Source organism: Salmo salar, chromosome ssa24 (assembly GCF_905237065.1).
Source record: "Salmo salar chromosome ssa24, Ssal_v3.1, whole genome shotgun sequence".
NCBI lineage: Eukaryota > Metazoa > Chordata > Actinopteri > Salmoniformes > Salmonidae > Salmo > Salmo salar.
Genome location: NC_059465.1, coordinates 28092970 through 28107094, shown reverse-complemented (window position 1 = coordinate 28107094; position 14125 = coordinate 28092970). Strand labels below are relative to the sequence as shown.

General features: G+C 41.2%; 1 protein-coding gene across 1 annotated transcript in view; it reads left to right on the top strand.

Moving 5' to 3' along the window:
• Nucleotides 1-3531, top strand: part of LOC106585718 (GDNF family receptor alpha-2) — a 62174-nt gene extending 58643 nt beyond the window's left edge. Inside the window, exon 9 of the mRNA XM_014172255.2 lies at nt 2109-3531. Within this exon, the coding sequence (XP_014027730.1) occupies nt 2109-2249 (141 nt within the window). The 3' untranslated portion in view covers nt 2250-3531. The remainder of the gene's footprint in view (nt 1-2108) is intronic.
• Nucleotides 3532-14125: the final 10594 nt, after the last annotated feature.

Here is a 14125-nt window from a genome sequence, read left to right as displayed (position 1 = left end):
CATAATAAGGCCGTAGTATGGGCATTACTGAGTAACTCTCTGGGGTGTACAATATCTAGAACATGTTGCTTCTATACTTTCTTCTAATGCACTGTACAACATACTGTAGTTGCCTTTCGCATTGCCTGCTGGTGTCCATGGTGAAATGACTGAATGTCCTGTCTTCACGTAGCGACGTGACTGATATTGTACAGAAATAAAACATATCCAAATAGCTAAGAAGCAGATTAGTAACCCATATGTGCTATGCCTGTACTATAGCTTGTGCTTTCCTTGAAAGAAATGTTTAAAACGTGGCGTTAGCTGGCGTTACCTAAAGGGGATTGAGAAGGAAGCCTTAGCTCTGCACTGTGCCAATACATGGAAAAGCAGAGAGTGCACCCAAAAGACTGCAACAGCAGTCACTTTCAACATATTTCATATGTGCCTCAAATGTGTTCATGTTTTTATTCATTTGGAGTGGCGGTGGTTCAGTGTGTTACCCGTCCTATGCAGGGGCGAAAATCTGATATCAACTTTGGAGGGGACAATTACATGAAATTTTCTCAAGAGCAATTCCTGAGGGGGACACCAAAAGTAGTGCTGTAACACATAGCCTACATTGTAATATGGTAAATGTATATTGAGGAACCAAAGAAATAAGGTGTTTGCCGTACTCCTAACTACCGGTACCCAAAACTACACAACTAATCACAACAGCAATACCATTGCCTTTAACAAATCTTAGTTCAGTCACCAGTTTAAGTTGAGAGTGGGGGTATCCATGGCATTTTCCAATTATGTTCCTATTTTACAAGTCAAAAAAATTGAGAACCTTTCATAATGTTGCCAAACAAAGACCCAACAAACTTACCTGAGACTCCCTGTCTCTGCCAGTCTGTCCCTGCATATCTGTCCCCAACTCTGCTGTCTGTGTGCCATCTGTTGCCTGCTCTGCCTAATGACATCATTGTGAAACATTTCCATTAGAATTTCATTTCTTTCTTATAAACATTTTATCAACTAGTCTTTGAGATATTAGGCTACTAGGGTTCTTACTTTGCGTTTTGGTGTACTGAAAAATACTCTGTCCGTCTTTTATTTTTCTGCCATTTTTCTACCTGGCTGGCTGGCTACACACACACACAGTGTGTAGGTTATTTACAGTAGGAGATGGGCTTCTATCATCTTATCTTTTATCATTCTATTTGGGCTTCGATCTAAAAGGTAGCTAGCAAATGTGAAACGGATTAAAATGACAAGAGTTGACAGCTGTATGAGTTCACCATTTACACAACATATGCTGCAACCTTTTGTAATTTTAATAGTTTGTTTCATATTGGCTGGCTTCCAACAATAGCTGAATTTGCAAAGCTAGCGAGTGGTGTTTGCTATAATCTTTGCTACCCGGGTTAAATAAAGGTGAAATAAAATAAATAAATAAAAGTTCCCTTGCGACAATTTAGCTTTTGCAACGAGACCATTAAATATATTTAAGACAATGGTAGAAGAGAGTGTAGTTCTGTTCAGTTTGGACTCCAGTTTATCGCTAACCTTATCACAGGGACTTTGAAGCACTAACTTACATCATCTGCATGCTGATCTTGGAATAAATTGACGATAGCAAAGATTCCATCTTTGACGAGGCCACATAAATGGAATAGGTACTAGCTAGCTTAATAGTTAATATTTGCGCGCTAGCTCTGCATATTCAGCTAGTGTGTGTGCACGATTGACTGGATTAACCTCACGTCAGTTACATTCATTGAGTGCCTTTCAGACAGTGGATATGACCCCTCTGTTACCTTGCCAACTAAGGAACTGGCAGTGGATCAAACCATTGTGAGGCAAAGGGTGGGGGGGGGGTCGCAATCTTTTGAAACTTAAGAACGCGCTATTAAGTGTCTATAATCAGCACAATTGCTTTCATTGCATATTATTAATATTATTTAAATTACATAGTTATGTTTCAGTGATATATTGGGGGGACAAATCATATTTTTCCCAGGATGGGGGGGGTCGTGTGTCCCCCGTCCCCCCCGGGATTTCCGCCCCTGGTCCTATGTAAAACATAACACTTGGACTCCCTGAGTCATTTCTAACCTTTCCACATGTTGTCCTCCACTCAGCCTTTACTGGAGCCCAGCAGTGGTTACGATGGCTTGACCAGACCCAAGGGTCCTCCTGAAGACGGGTCACCCTGTGTCTGTGCCAGTGTCTGGGCGCTGCTGCTCAGCCTGACCTCCGCCGTGGCCAACTATGCCATGTAAACCTCCATTTGGGATGTCGTTGACCAACAAGCTGATCCCCAACATAGATGCTTGTTCGAGGATGTTTTTTTCTTTCTCCCAGGCATTGTCATGCTATTTCAAAAAGGAGAGGCAGAGAGAACACAATCTGAGATAAACTGAAATATTATTTATTTGATGTAACATTTTGGGTTTTGAGGACCACTATGATCAAGAAAATGGCTTATGGACCCTTATCGTGGTGAAGCCTCAGTGGCCGTCTTCCCATCAGTAACACTGACAAAGACTCAAAGTATCATGTCAAAGACTTCTGCACTGCTGTCATGACAAAGAGGAGAGCGAGAAAGACAGAGCGTGAGAGATGGAAATGGAGAGAGAGAGAGGAGAGAGAGCTATGCTGTGTCACACGTTTTCCTCTTGAAACAGTGCTTGACTTCTTTAAAGGGACAAACCTCAAACTTTGTTTCCATTACTTGCAGACACAGAAGAATTATGACATTTGTGTCTTTTCAAAAGTGTAAGGCCTAGATTCAATCAGATCAAGCATTAACCAGTGAGAGCAAAGCTGTGGTTTTGGCCATGTTGGAGGTAGAACTGCGTTGGAGCTGTTGTGATCATTGTCACGAAGTCACACCTGTCCCACTCACGTTAGAAGTTCAGAACGAGAAAGTGTAGGCTATATAGATATATTTACTCTCAAATTGAAAATCATTCAACTAAATACTGAGGATTTCTATCAGCCTAATGGAGATGTAAATTACATCTCACATTCCAGTGTTCCAACTTATAAACAAGGCTGCATGGGATTTATATTAATGCGACTCTGTGCAGCCAATGGCAATGACAGTTCTAACACAGTTCCACCTCTGACACCGTCAAAACATCAGCCCTGCGGATGTCGGCTGAAGTGGATCTGATTGAATCGGCCCTAAATCAAAATTCAACTCAGTGTATCCATGTTGGTATAGTAACGGTGAACATTATCTATTTTTTCAGCAGACAAAAAAATGAAACACAATGTTAACTGGTTCTTATTGTTGATAATGAGTTAGAGTAAATATCCACACCGTCTGTGTATATAACAAACTGTTTTCTTTCAATCAACCAATATAAAATAAACGGTTTTCTTTCAATGAACCTGTATAAAATAAACGGTTTTCTTTCAGTCAACCAAGATAAAATAAACTGTTTTCTTTCAATCAACCTGTATAAAATAAACTGTTTTCTTTCAATGAACCTGTATAAAAATAAACTGTTTTCTTTCAATCAACCAATATAAAATAAACTGTTTTCTTTCAATTAACCAATTTTACCTATTGGTATTACCTTGTGGTCAAGGCGATATGACAGCACTGTATTGTTGAGTACGGAGAACAAATTTTGAGGACAAAGTTGGCACTGTCTATGAAGAACAAAGTTGCCAATGATACTGGTTGTATGCCTTTGTTATTTTTATTTATTTTAGTCTATACAGGTTCCGATCATAGTCAAATATATATATGTATAGAGGGATGAAATTAAATTAGCTCAATTTGCTTGGAAAGTCATTGCCTGTGTGTATTATAGTGTCCTTTGTACAGTGCAAATACATGTGGCCTTACCTATTGTACCACATTCTCCAGCTCATGGGACATTGCAACACATAGTGATGCTTTACCAAATGAATCATTCAAATGGATTTATGTCGAAACAACACAAGCCATCAGATCAATATTTGACTACATAAATGCCTGGGATTGAACCCTTCTGTTTCCATTGGACTGTTCCAACAGAGGTGTCTATAAATACTCACAGTTTATAGCTGCTGCACATTCTGCTGTGTTGAGTTTTTTTCCCCAATGAATCTTTTTTTTGGATTGGTCAGTTTGTAGCTGAGTCTTGCAAATGACATCATGGCGCACAGTCTATAATTGATTACAATATTGGCTCTGACCTCCTGTAAAGCCAATCAAATGCATGAGATAAATTAAGAGTTTTGTAAAGAGTAATATAAATATATGTAAATAATGTAAATATATAACTGATCACAATTCACCCCTCACGCAGTATAGGTCCGGGTATAAGGGTAAATTGGGGTTTCAGCATTTCTCATACAGTTAACTTAAATTTATGCTGAATGATTCATACAAAACTGAACAATTTGGAAAATTATTACTGCAAACATGACCACTCAATAGAAGTCAAGACTGAAAACCCTGAAAACAAAGACTGCACACAAAGTAGTTCCTAACAATAAATATATCACGTGTGGCAGCTTAAATAAGGCGAGAGGCAGAGAGTGCTCAAAGATGGGATGTCATGGTTACCTGTGTGTATGAGTGTATAAGTGATTGAAAGAGTGAGAAGGAAAATTGTGTGAGAGGCAAAATTGTGCTTGTGTGTGCGTGTGTGTGCATGTGTGTGTGTTTGTGTTCATGTTTGTGTGTGAGAGATCTCAAAGCAGGAATGTGCTAGAGGTGCGGATTTATAAAGATGCGGCTGGAGTCTAGGTGGGGGGGGGTTTGCACGGGAATATAAGAAAGCGGCAGGTTGGTGTGCGTTCCCACTTGATTAATGAGCCAGTGGGATGATGTTTCTTATCAACACTCTGCACATGTTGGTGAGAGCAGTAAGGTTTACCAGACTGGGGATCCTCCAATCAGAGACAGCTCCACTTCCTTCCCATAATTCCACTTGTTTCAGTGACACCTGCCTGTGTGACAGTTTTCTCTTTGGCATGGATGGTGTGATTTGTTTCACACCGTGAGTGGGTCACTGTGAAACACTGAACATCATAAAGATGTAGGATCTTAAATTGAGCTAGTTTGCTACAGGAGGAAAATAATCCTGCCGAAAAAAGAAATGTGAATTATTGTGTGTGTTATAATTAATGGACATTTTTGTAGGAGTTGACATATAGTTGAAGTCATACGTTTACATAATACACTTAGGTTGGAGTCATTAAAACTTGTTTTCAACCACTCCACAAATTTCTTGTTAAACAAACTATAGTTTTGACAAGTCGGTTAGGACATCTACTTTGTACATGACACAAGTAATTTTCCCAACAATTGTTTACAGACAGATTATTTCACTTATACCTCACTGTATCACAATTCCAGTGGATCAGAAGTTTACATACACTAAGTTGACTGTGCCTTTAAACAGCTTGGAAAATTCCAGAAAATGATGTCATGGCTTTAGAAGCTTCTAATAGGCTAATTTACATAATTTGAGTAAATTGGAGGTGTACCTGTGGATGTATTTCAAGGTCTACCTTCAAACTCAATGCTCTTTGCTTGACATCATGGGAAAATCAAAATAAATCAGCCAAGACCTCAGAAAAAAATTGTAGACCTCCACAAGTCTGGTTCATCCTTGGGAGCAATTTCCAAACGCCTGAAGGTACCACGTTCATCTGTACAAACACTAGTACGCAAGTATAAACACCATGGGGCCACGCAGCCATCATACCACTCAGGAAGGAGATGCGTTCTGTCTCCTAGCGATGAACGTACTTTGGTGCGAAAAGTGCAAATGAATCCCAGAACAACAGCAAAGGACCTTGTGAAGATGCTGGAGGAAACAGGTACAAAGTATCTATATCCACAGTAAAACGAGTCCTATATCGACATAACCTGAAAGGCCGCTCAGCAAGGAAGAAGCCACTGCTCCAAAACCGGCATAAAAAAGCAAGACTACGGTTTGCAACTGCACATGGGGACAAAGATCTTACTTTTTGGAGAAATGTCCTCTTGTCTGATGAAACAAAAATAGAACTGTTTGGCCATAATGACCATTGCTATTTTGGAGGAAAAAGGGGAGGCTTGCAAGCCAAAGAACACCATCCCAACTGTGAAACACGGGGGTGGCAGCATCATGTTGTGGGGGTGCTTTGCTGCAGGAGGGACTGGTGCAAAATAGATGGCATCATGAGGAAGGACAATTATGTGGATATATTGAAGCAACATCTCAAAACATCAGTCAGGAAGTTAAAGCTTGGTCGCAAATGGGTCTTCCAAATGGATAATGACCCCAAGCATACTTCCAAAGTTGTTGCAAAATGGCTTAAGGACAACAAAGTCAAGGTATTGGAGTGGCCATCACACAGCCCTGACCTCAATCCTCTAGAAAATGTGTGGGCAGAACTGAAAAAGCGTGTGTGAGCAAGGAGGCCTACAAACCTGACTCAGTTACACCAGCTCTGTCAGGAGGAATGGGCCACAATTCACCCAACTTATTGTGGGAAGCTTGTGGAAGGCTACCCAAAACGTTTCACCCAAGTTAAACAATTTCAAGGCAATGCTACCAAATACTAATAGAGTGTATGTAAACTTCTGACCCACTGGGAATGTGATGAAAGAAATAAAAGCTGAAATAAATCATTCTCTCTACTATTATTCTGACATTTCACATTCTTAAAATAAAGTGGTGATCCTGACTGACCTAAGTCATGGACTTTTTACTAGGATTAAATGTCAGTAGTTGTGAAAAACTTAGTTTAAATGTATATGGCTAAGGTGTATGTAAACTCCCGACTTCAACTGTAAGTTCCCACAGTTAACAGTGCATGTCAGAGCAAAAACCAAGCCATAAGGTTGAAGGAATTGTCCGTAGAGCTCAGAGACAGGATTTTGTCGAGGGACAGATCTGGGGAAGGGTACCAAAAAATGTCTGCAGCATTGAAAGTCCCCAAGAACACAGTGGCCTCCATGATTCTTAAATGAAAAGAAGTGTTGAACCACCAAGATTCTTCCTAGAGCTGGCCGCCTGGCCAAACTGAGCAATCAGGGGAGAAGGGCCTTTGTCAGGGAGGTGAACAAAGCTATAGAGTTCCTCTATGGACATGGGAGAACCTTCCAGAAGGACAACCATCTCTGCAGCACTCCACCAATCAGACCTTTATTGTAGAGTGGCCAGACGGAAGCCAATCCTCAGTAAAAGGCACATGACAGCCTGCTTGGAGTTTGCTAAAAGGCACCTAAAGACTCTCAGACCATGAGAAACAAGATTCTCTCGTCTGATGAAACCAAGATTAAACTCTTTGGCCTGAATGCCAAGCATCATCATCTGGAGGAAACCTGGCACCATCCCTACGGTGAAGCATGGTGGTAGCATTATCATGCTGGGGGGATGTTTTTCAGTGGCAGGGAAAAGGAGACTAGTCAGGATTGAGAGAAAGGACCTCAGACTGGGGCGAAGGTTCACCTTCCTACAGGACAACGACCTAAGCACACAGCCAAAACAACGCAGGAGTGGCTTCTGGGACGTCTCTGAATGTGCTTAAGTGGTTCAGCCAGAGCCTGGACTCGAACCCAATCGAACATCTCTGGAGAGACCTGAAAATAGCTGTGCAGCAATGCTCCCCATCCAACCTGATATTTTTTTATTTTATTTTTATTTTTATTTCACCTTTATTTAACCAGGTAGGCCAGTTGAGAACAATTTCTCATTTACAACTGCGACCTGGCCAAGATAAAGCAAAGCAGTGCGACAAAAACAACAACACGAGCTACACAAAAACAAACATACAGTCATTAACTCAAAAGAAAAGAAAAATAGAAAAATCTATGTACGGTGTGTGCAAATATACAAGAGTAGGGAGGTAGGCAATAACTAGGCCCTAGAGGCGAAAATAATTACAATTTAGCATTAATACTGAAGTGAGAGATGTGCAGATGATGATGTGCAAGTAGAGATACTGGGGTGCAAAAGAGCAAGACGGTAAGTAATACTATGAGGATGAGGTAGTCGGGTGTGCTATTTACAGGTACAGTGATCGGTAAGCTGCTCAGACAGCTGATGCTTAAAGTTAGAGAGGGAGATATAAGACTCCAGCTTCAGAGATTTTTGCAATTCGTTCCAGACATTGGCAGCAGAGAACTGGAAGGAAAGGCGGCCAAAGTAAGTGTTGGCTTTGGGGATGACCAGTGCAATATACCTGCTGGAGTGCGTGCTACAGGTGGGTGTTGCTATGGTGACCAGTGAGCTGAGATAAGGCGGGGCTTTACCTAGCAAAGACTTATAGATGACCTGGAGCCAGTGGGTTTGGTGACGGATATGTAGTGAGGGCCAGCCAACGAGAGCATACAGGTCGCAGTGGTGGGTAGTATATGGGGCTTTGGTGATAAAATGGATGGCACTGTGATAGACTACATCCAGTTTGCTGAGTAGAGTGTTGGGGGCTATTTTGTAAATGAGATTGCCGAAGTCAAGGATCTGTAGGATAGTCAGTTTTACGAGGGTATGTTTGGCGGCATGATAGAGCTTGAGAGGATCTGCAGAGAAGAATGGGAGAAACTCCCCAAATACAGGTGTGCCAAGCTTGTAGCGTCATCAATCAATCAATCAATCAAATGTATTTATAACGCCCTTTTTACATCAGCTGATGTCACAATGTGTTATACAGAAACCCAGCCTAAAACCCCAAACAGCAAGCAAGGCAGGTGTAGAAGCATGGTGGCTAGGAAAAACTCCCTTGAAAGGCAGGAACGTAGGAACCTAGATAAGAATTGAGGCTGTAATCGCTGCCAGAGGTGCTTCAACAAAGTACTGAGTTAAGGGTCTGAATACTTATGTCAAATTTATATTTTAGTTTAGTTTATAAATTAGCAAACATTTCTTAAAACCTGGTTTTGCTTTGTCATTAATGGGTATTGTGTGTAGATTGATGAATACATTTTAGAATAAGCACTGTAACCTAACAAAATGTGAAAAAGTCAAGGGGTCTGAATACTTTCCGAAAGCACTGTATAGAGAGAGTTAGGCCAACTTAGAAATATTCCCCATGTAATGCTAATAAGGAGCTAACATGACTGCCATAGAATGTTGAAGTGTCATGTAAATGCATCATAATGTAGAAAAACTACATTGGCCCAATTCTCTATATACAGTATATGGCTCTTGCAGAGCCACAGTGGAAATGCAAGGCAGGTTATTGGAAAGGAGGAAATGAAGCACGTTTTCCCAAAGGTACTGTTGATACTCTATATTCCACACATATTGAGCACTGAGGCTGCATGCACATTCATTTTTGTAATTTTACCCTTGATCTTTTTTTAATGTAATTTCTAACTGCCTGCCTCATAAGTCAAGAACAGTCTGGCTTTTTTGGAAAGGGTTAAATTTGTAAATTGAGCAAGTTGGGTAAGAGAAAAAGTTATAGAAAATCAAAAACCCTCTGAGCCTTTTCCTAAAGGATAGTTCATGCAAAATCTATGTTTTTGTCAAATTACCCTTACCTTGAGTTGTGTCTGAAGGCCCACGATGACAGAATCCACAATAATTGATTATTTACTCCTGGCTACAGCCTGCATCGTCAGATTTCATGAATGGAAACAGCTGAACCAATGTTATCAAAGCCGCACTGCAAGCCGAAACGTCTTTAAACACTTCAAACTTATTTTGGTAGCGTCGATACCTGTCCATGTTTTCTTCCCCGCGAGAATGTTGTCATTTTTTAAATAGAATTCAAATGTTCTAACGCTCTGATACTTCCTATTTTTACCAGTCAGTTATGATCACACCTGGAAAGCAATCCACGTCTAAGTGCCTGCCCCAGGGGGATGACAATATCACTGTAAGACGCATACAGCTGCCCTGTGGTGTGGCTATGTGAAGTAATAGTTCCAGTTCTGAGTAACCATATTCCAGAGATGATTTCAGCCGTTTGCACGTAAAAAATATTCCCCAATAACTCCACCAACAATTTAGTTTGAAGTGTTTTTCAGGAAGTGCAGCTTTACTAACATTGGTTTGGCTGTTTTCTTTCATGAAATCTGACAGTGCTAACATGCTAACTCCAGGCTGTAGCCAGAAGTAAATCATGGATTATTGTGGATTCTGTTACCATGGGCCTTTAGACACAACTCAAAGTAAGGATAATTGTACCCGAATATAGATTTTGCTTGAACTATCCCTTTAAGTAAGCAACTGTGTTGTCAAGGGAGTGGACAGAGCTATTGAACCACCCTACTTGAGATGTAATTCCCTGCTCCGTTGAAGAAAGTCTGGACATTTCTATTGGAAAGAGAAGCTCTAAAGCAATTATATAGATTCTGCTATGCCGTCTGAGTTTGACTGCATCATCGCCACTCCCTGTCTTTCACATCGGGGATGGTTATTGATGGAGCCATCATCTCCAAAGATGAACATCTGAAACAAAATTCTACTCTTTTGGTGATGGGATCTTGGTCTCTCACAGCTGTTGTGGTTTTATTACACACTGCTGTTGTGGCTGTGTCTCTGTAACCAGTGGAGGGCTTCCACTAAAGTGCTGGCTGCTAGGGAATCTTATGATATCTCATTTGTACACACAGTGTTTCCTAATATTTGATACGTTTTTTCCAGAGAACATCCCAATTGAATCAAATCAAACCAAATTGTATTTGTACGGTGCTCTTTACAAACGCAATTGCTACAAAGTATTGAAGAACAACCTGGGTGTTAACTTCCCAAAGATCAAGCCAAGGTGACAGAGGCAAGAACTGGGCATATGGATGTGTAGGTGTTAGTTAGGACAGGACTAGCTCCATTCAAGGGATTTTCTTTATTATTACTATTTTCTACATTGTAGAATAATAGTGAAGACATCAAAACTATGAAATAACACATATGGAATCATGTAGTAACCAAAAAATGGTTAAACAAATAAAAATATTTTATATTTGAGATTCTTCAAAGTAGCCACCCTTTGCCTTGATGACAGCTTTGTAACACTCTTGGCATTCTCTCAACCAGTTTCACTTGGAATGCTTTTCCAACAGTCTTGAAGGAGTTCCCACCTATGCTGAGCACTTGTTGGCTGCTTTTACTTCACTCTGGGGTCCAACTCATCCCAAACCATCTCAATTTGGTTGAGGTCAGGAGATTGTGGAGGCCAGGTCATCTGATGCAACACTCCATCACTCTCTTTGGTCAAATAGCCCTTACATAGCCTGGAGGTGTGTTGGGTCATTGTCCTGTTGAAAAACAAATTATAGTCCCACTAAGTGCAAACCAGATGGGATGGCGTATGGCTGCAGAATGCTGTGGTAGCCGTGCTGGTTATGTGTGCCTTGAATTCTAAATGAATCACTGACAGTGTCACCAGCAAAGCACGCCCACACCGTCACACCTCCTCCTCCATGCTTCAGACAATCCGTTCGCCTATTCTGCGTCTCACAAAAACAGAGCAGTTGGAACCAAAAATCTCAAATTTGGACTCAGACTTCCACCGGTCTAATGTCCATTGCTCGTGTTTCTTGGACCAAGCCAGTCTCTTCTTCATATTGGTGTCCTTTAGTAGTGGTTTCTTTGCAGAAATTCAACCATGAAGGCCTGATTCACTCAGTCTCCTCTGAACAGTTGATGTTGAGATGTGTCTGTTACTTGAACTCTGTGAAACATTTATTTGTGCTGCAATTTCTGAAGCTGGTAACTAATGAACTTACACTCTGCAGCAGAGGTAACTCTTCATCTCCTGTGGCGGTCCTCATGAGAGCCAGTTTCATCATAGCGCTTGATGGGTTTTGCGACTGCACTTGAAGAAACTTTCAAAGTTCTTGACATTTTCTGAATTGACTGACCTTCATGTCTAAAAGTAATGATGGACTGTCTTTTCTCTTTGCTTAAATGAGCTGTTCTTGCCATAATATGGACTTGGTCTTTTACCAAATAGGGCTATCTTTTGTATACCACCCCTACAGTACCTTGTCACAACACAACTGATTGGCTCAAACACATTAAGAAGGAAAGAAATTCTACAAATTAACTTTTAAGAAGGCACACCTGTTAATTGAAATGCATTCCAGGTGACTACCTCATGAAGCTGGTTGAGGGAATGTCAAGAGTGTGCAAAGCTGTCATCAAGGCAAAGGGTGGCTACTTTGAATAATCTCAAATATAACATTTATTTTGATTTGTTTAACACTTCTTTGGTTACTACATTATTCCATTTGTGTTATTTCATAGTTTTGATGTCTTCACTATTATTCTACAATGTAGAAAATAGTACAAAAAATTTAAAAACACTGAATGAGTAGGTGTGTCCAACATTTTGACTGGTAATGTATGTGAATGTTTTGGGGTTTTGTGTGTGTGTGTGTGTGTGTGTGTGTGTGTGTGTGTGTGTGTGTGTGTGTGTGTGTGTGTGTGTGTGAGTGAGTATATAGTGTGTATTGTATATATAGTCTTGTGTGCATAGAGTCAGTGCAAGATAGGGTCAGTGCAGATAGTCCGGTTAAGGGGTAACCAATTCATTAACTATTCACTGTAGCAGTCTGTATGGCTAATTAGTGTTCCGGTACCGTTTGTTGTATGATAGCAGAGTCAACAGTCTATGGCTTGGGTGGCTGGAATCTTTGGCAAGTTTTCGGGCCTTCCTCTGACACCGCCTGATATAGAGGTCCTGGTTGGCACGGAGCTCTGCCCCAGTGATGTACTGGGCTGTACGCATAACCCACTGTAGTGCTTTGCGGTCGACGGAGGTGCATTTGCCATAATAAGCGATGATGCAGCAAGCGATGATGCAGCAAGATGCTCTCGATAGTGCAGCTGTAGAACGTTTTGAGGATACCAGGGTCCATGCTAAATATTTTCAACCTACTGAGGGGGAAGAGGAGCTGCCGTGCCCTCTTCATGACTGTGTGGGGGTGTGTGGACCACGTTAAGTACTTAGTGATGTGGATACCATGCAACTTGAAGCTCTCGACCCACTCCACTAGAGCTCCGTCAATTTGGATGGGGATGTGGTCTAACCTCTTTCTCCTGTAGTCCACTGTTGTTGTCCCGGCACCACACTGCTCCGTCTGACTTTCCCCTGTAGGCTGTCTCATCGCCGTTGGTTGAGGATCTGCATGGCGTAGGTGTTGTTCCCTACCCTCACCACCTGGGGCCGGCTCGTCTGGAAGTCCAGGATCCAGTTGCAGAGGGAGGTTTTCAGTCCCCGGGTCCCCAGCATGGTGATGAGCTTGGAGGGGACTATGGTGTTAAATGCTGAGCTGAGGTCTATGAACAGCATTCTCACATAGTTATTTCCCTCTTATCCAGGAGGAGGAGGGCAGTGTGAAGTGCAATTAAGATTGCGTCATCTGTTGATCGGTTGGGGTATTATGCAAATTGTTGGGGATCCAGGTTGTTTGGGATGATGGTGTTGATGTGTGCCAGTCCTTCAAAAGCAATTTATAATTAACTAGCAATACAAACCGATTGTCATAGCTAGCTAAAGTTATTTAGCTAATATTTTCAATGTTAGCTAGCAAGCCAGCAATATAACCTCTGCTAACATTAGCTAACAGCAAGCTTTAACTTGGGGTATTTTGTTTAGACATGTAACATTAACGTTAGCTAGATAAAAAATTTACTAAAATCCCAATTCATAGAGTAACATTAGCAAGCCTAGCCATCGAAGTCCAGCTGGCTAGCTAACAGTAAGCTTTAACTAGCAATACAAACCCGATTGTCATAGCTAGCTAAAGTTAACCAAATAGGTTCAATGTTAGATTCTTACCCGTATACATGGATGAAAGCTTCATGGCAGACTGCAACCCCTTTTATTAAATAAGATGTCTTGTGTCGTTTCCGTTTAGTTTGCACAGCTTGTTTGGCCCGTTGTGTCAAGTCACTCTTTATTATTATCCATAGTGTAACGTTAGCAAGCCAGCATGGCACGATCGTCCTCCAGAAAGTAGTCCATCACAACTTTTTCCCACTGACATTTATCAATAACGCCTGATAAATTCAGGGCAGCAATGTTATTGAGAGCAGTAGCAACATATTTGCAGTTCTCCATGGCTAACATTATATCTATCGAAAAAACTGCAGTAGAAAAGATTATCTACGCATTATGAGCAGCTCATTTTGTAGACACCAGATGCTACACTGCAGTCTAAACCAAACTCATTGACTACTCATCTCACTCATTATCTCAGCCAATCATG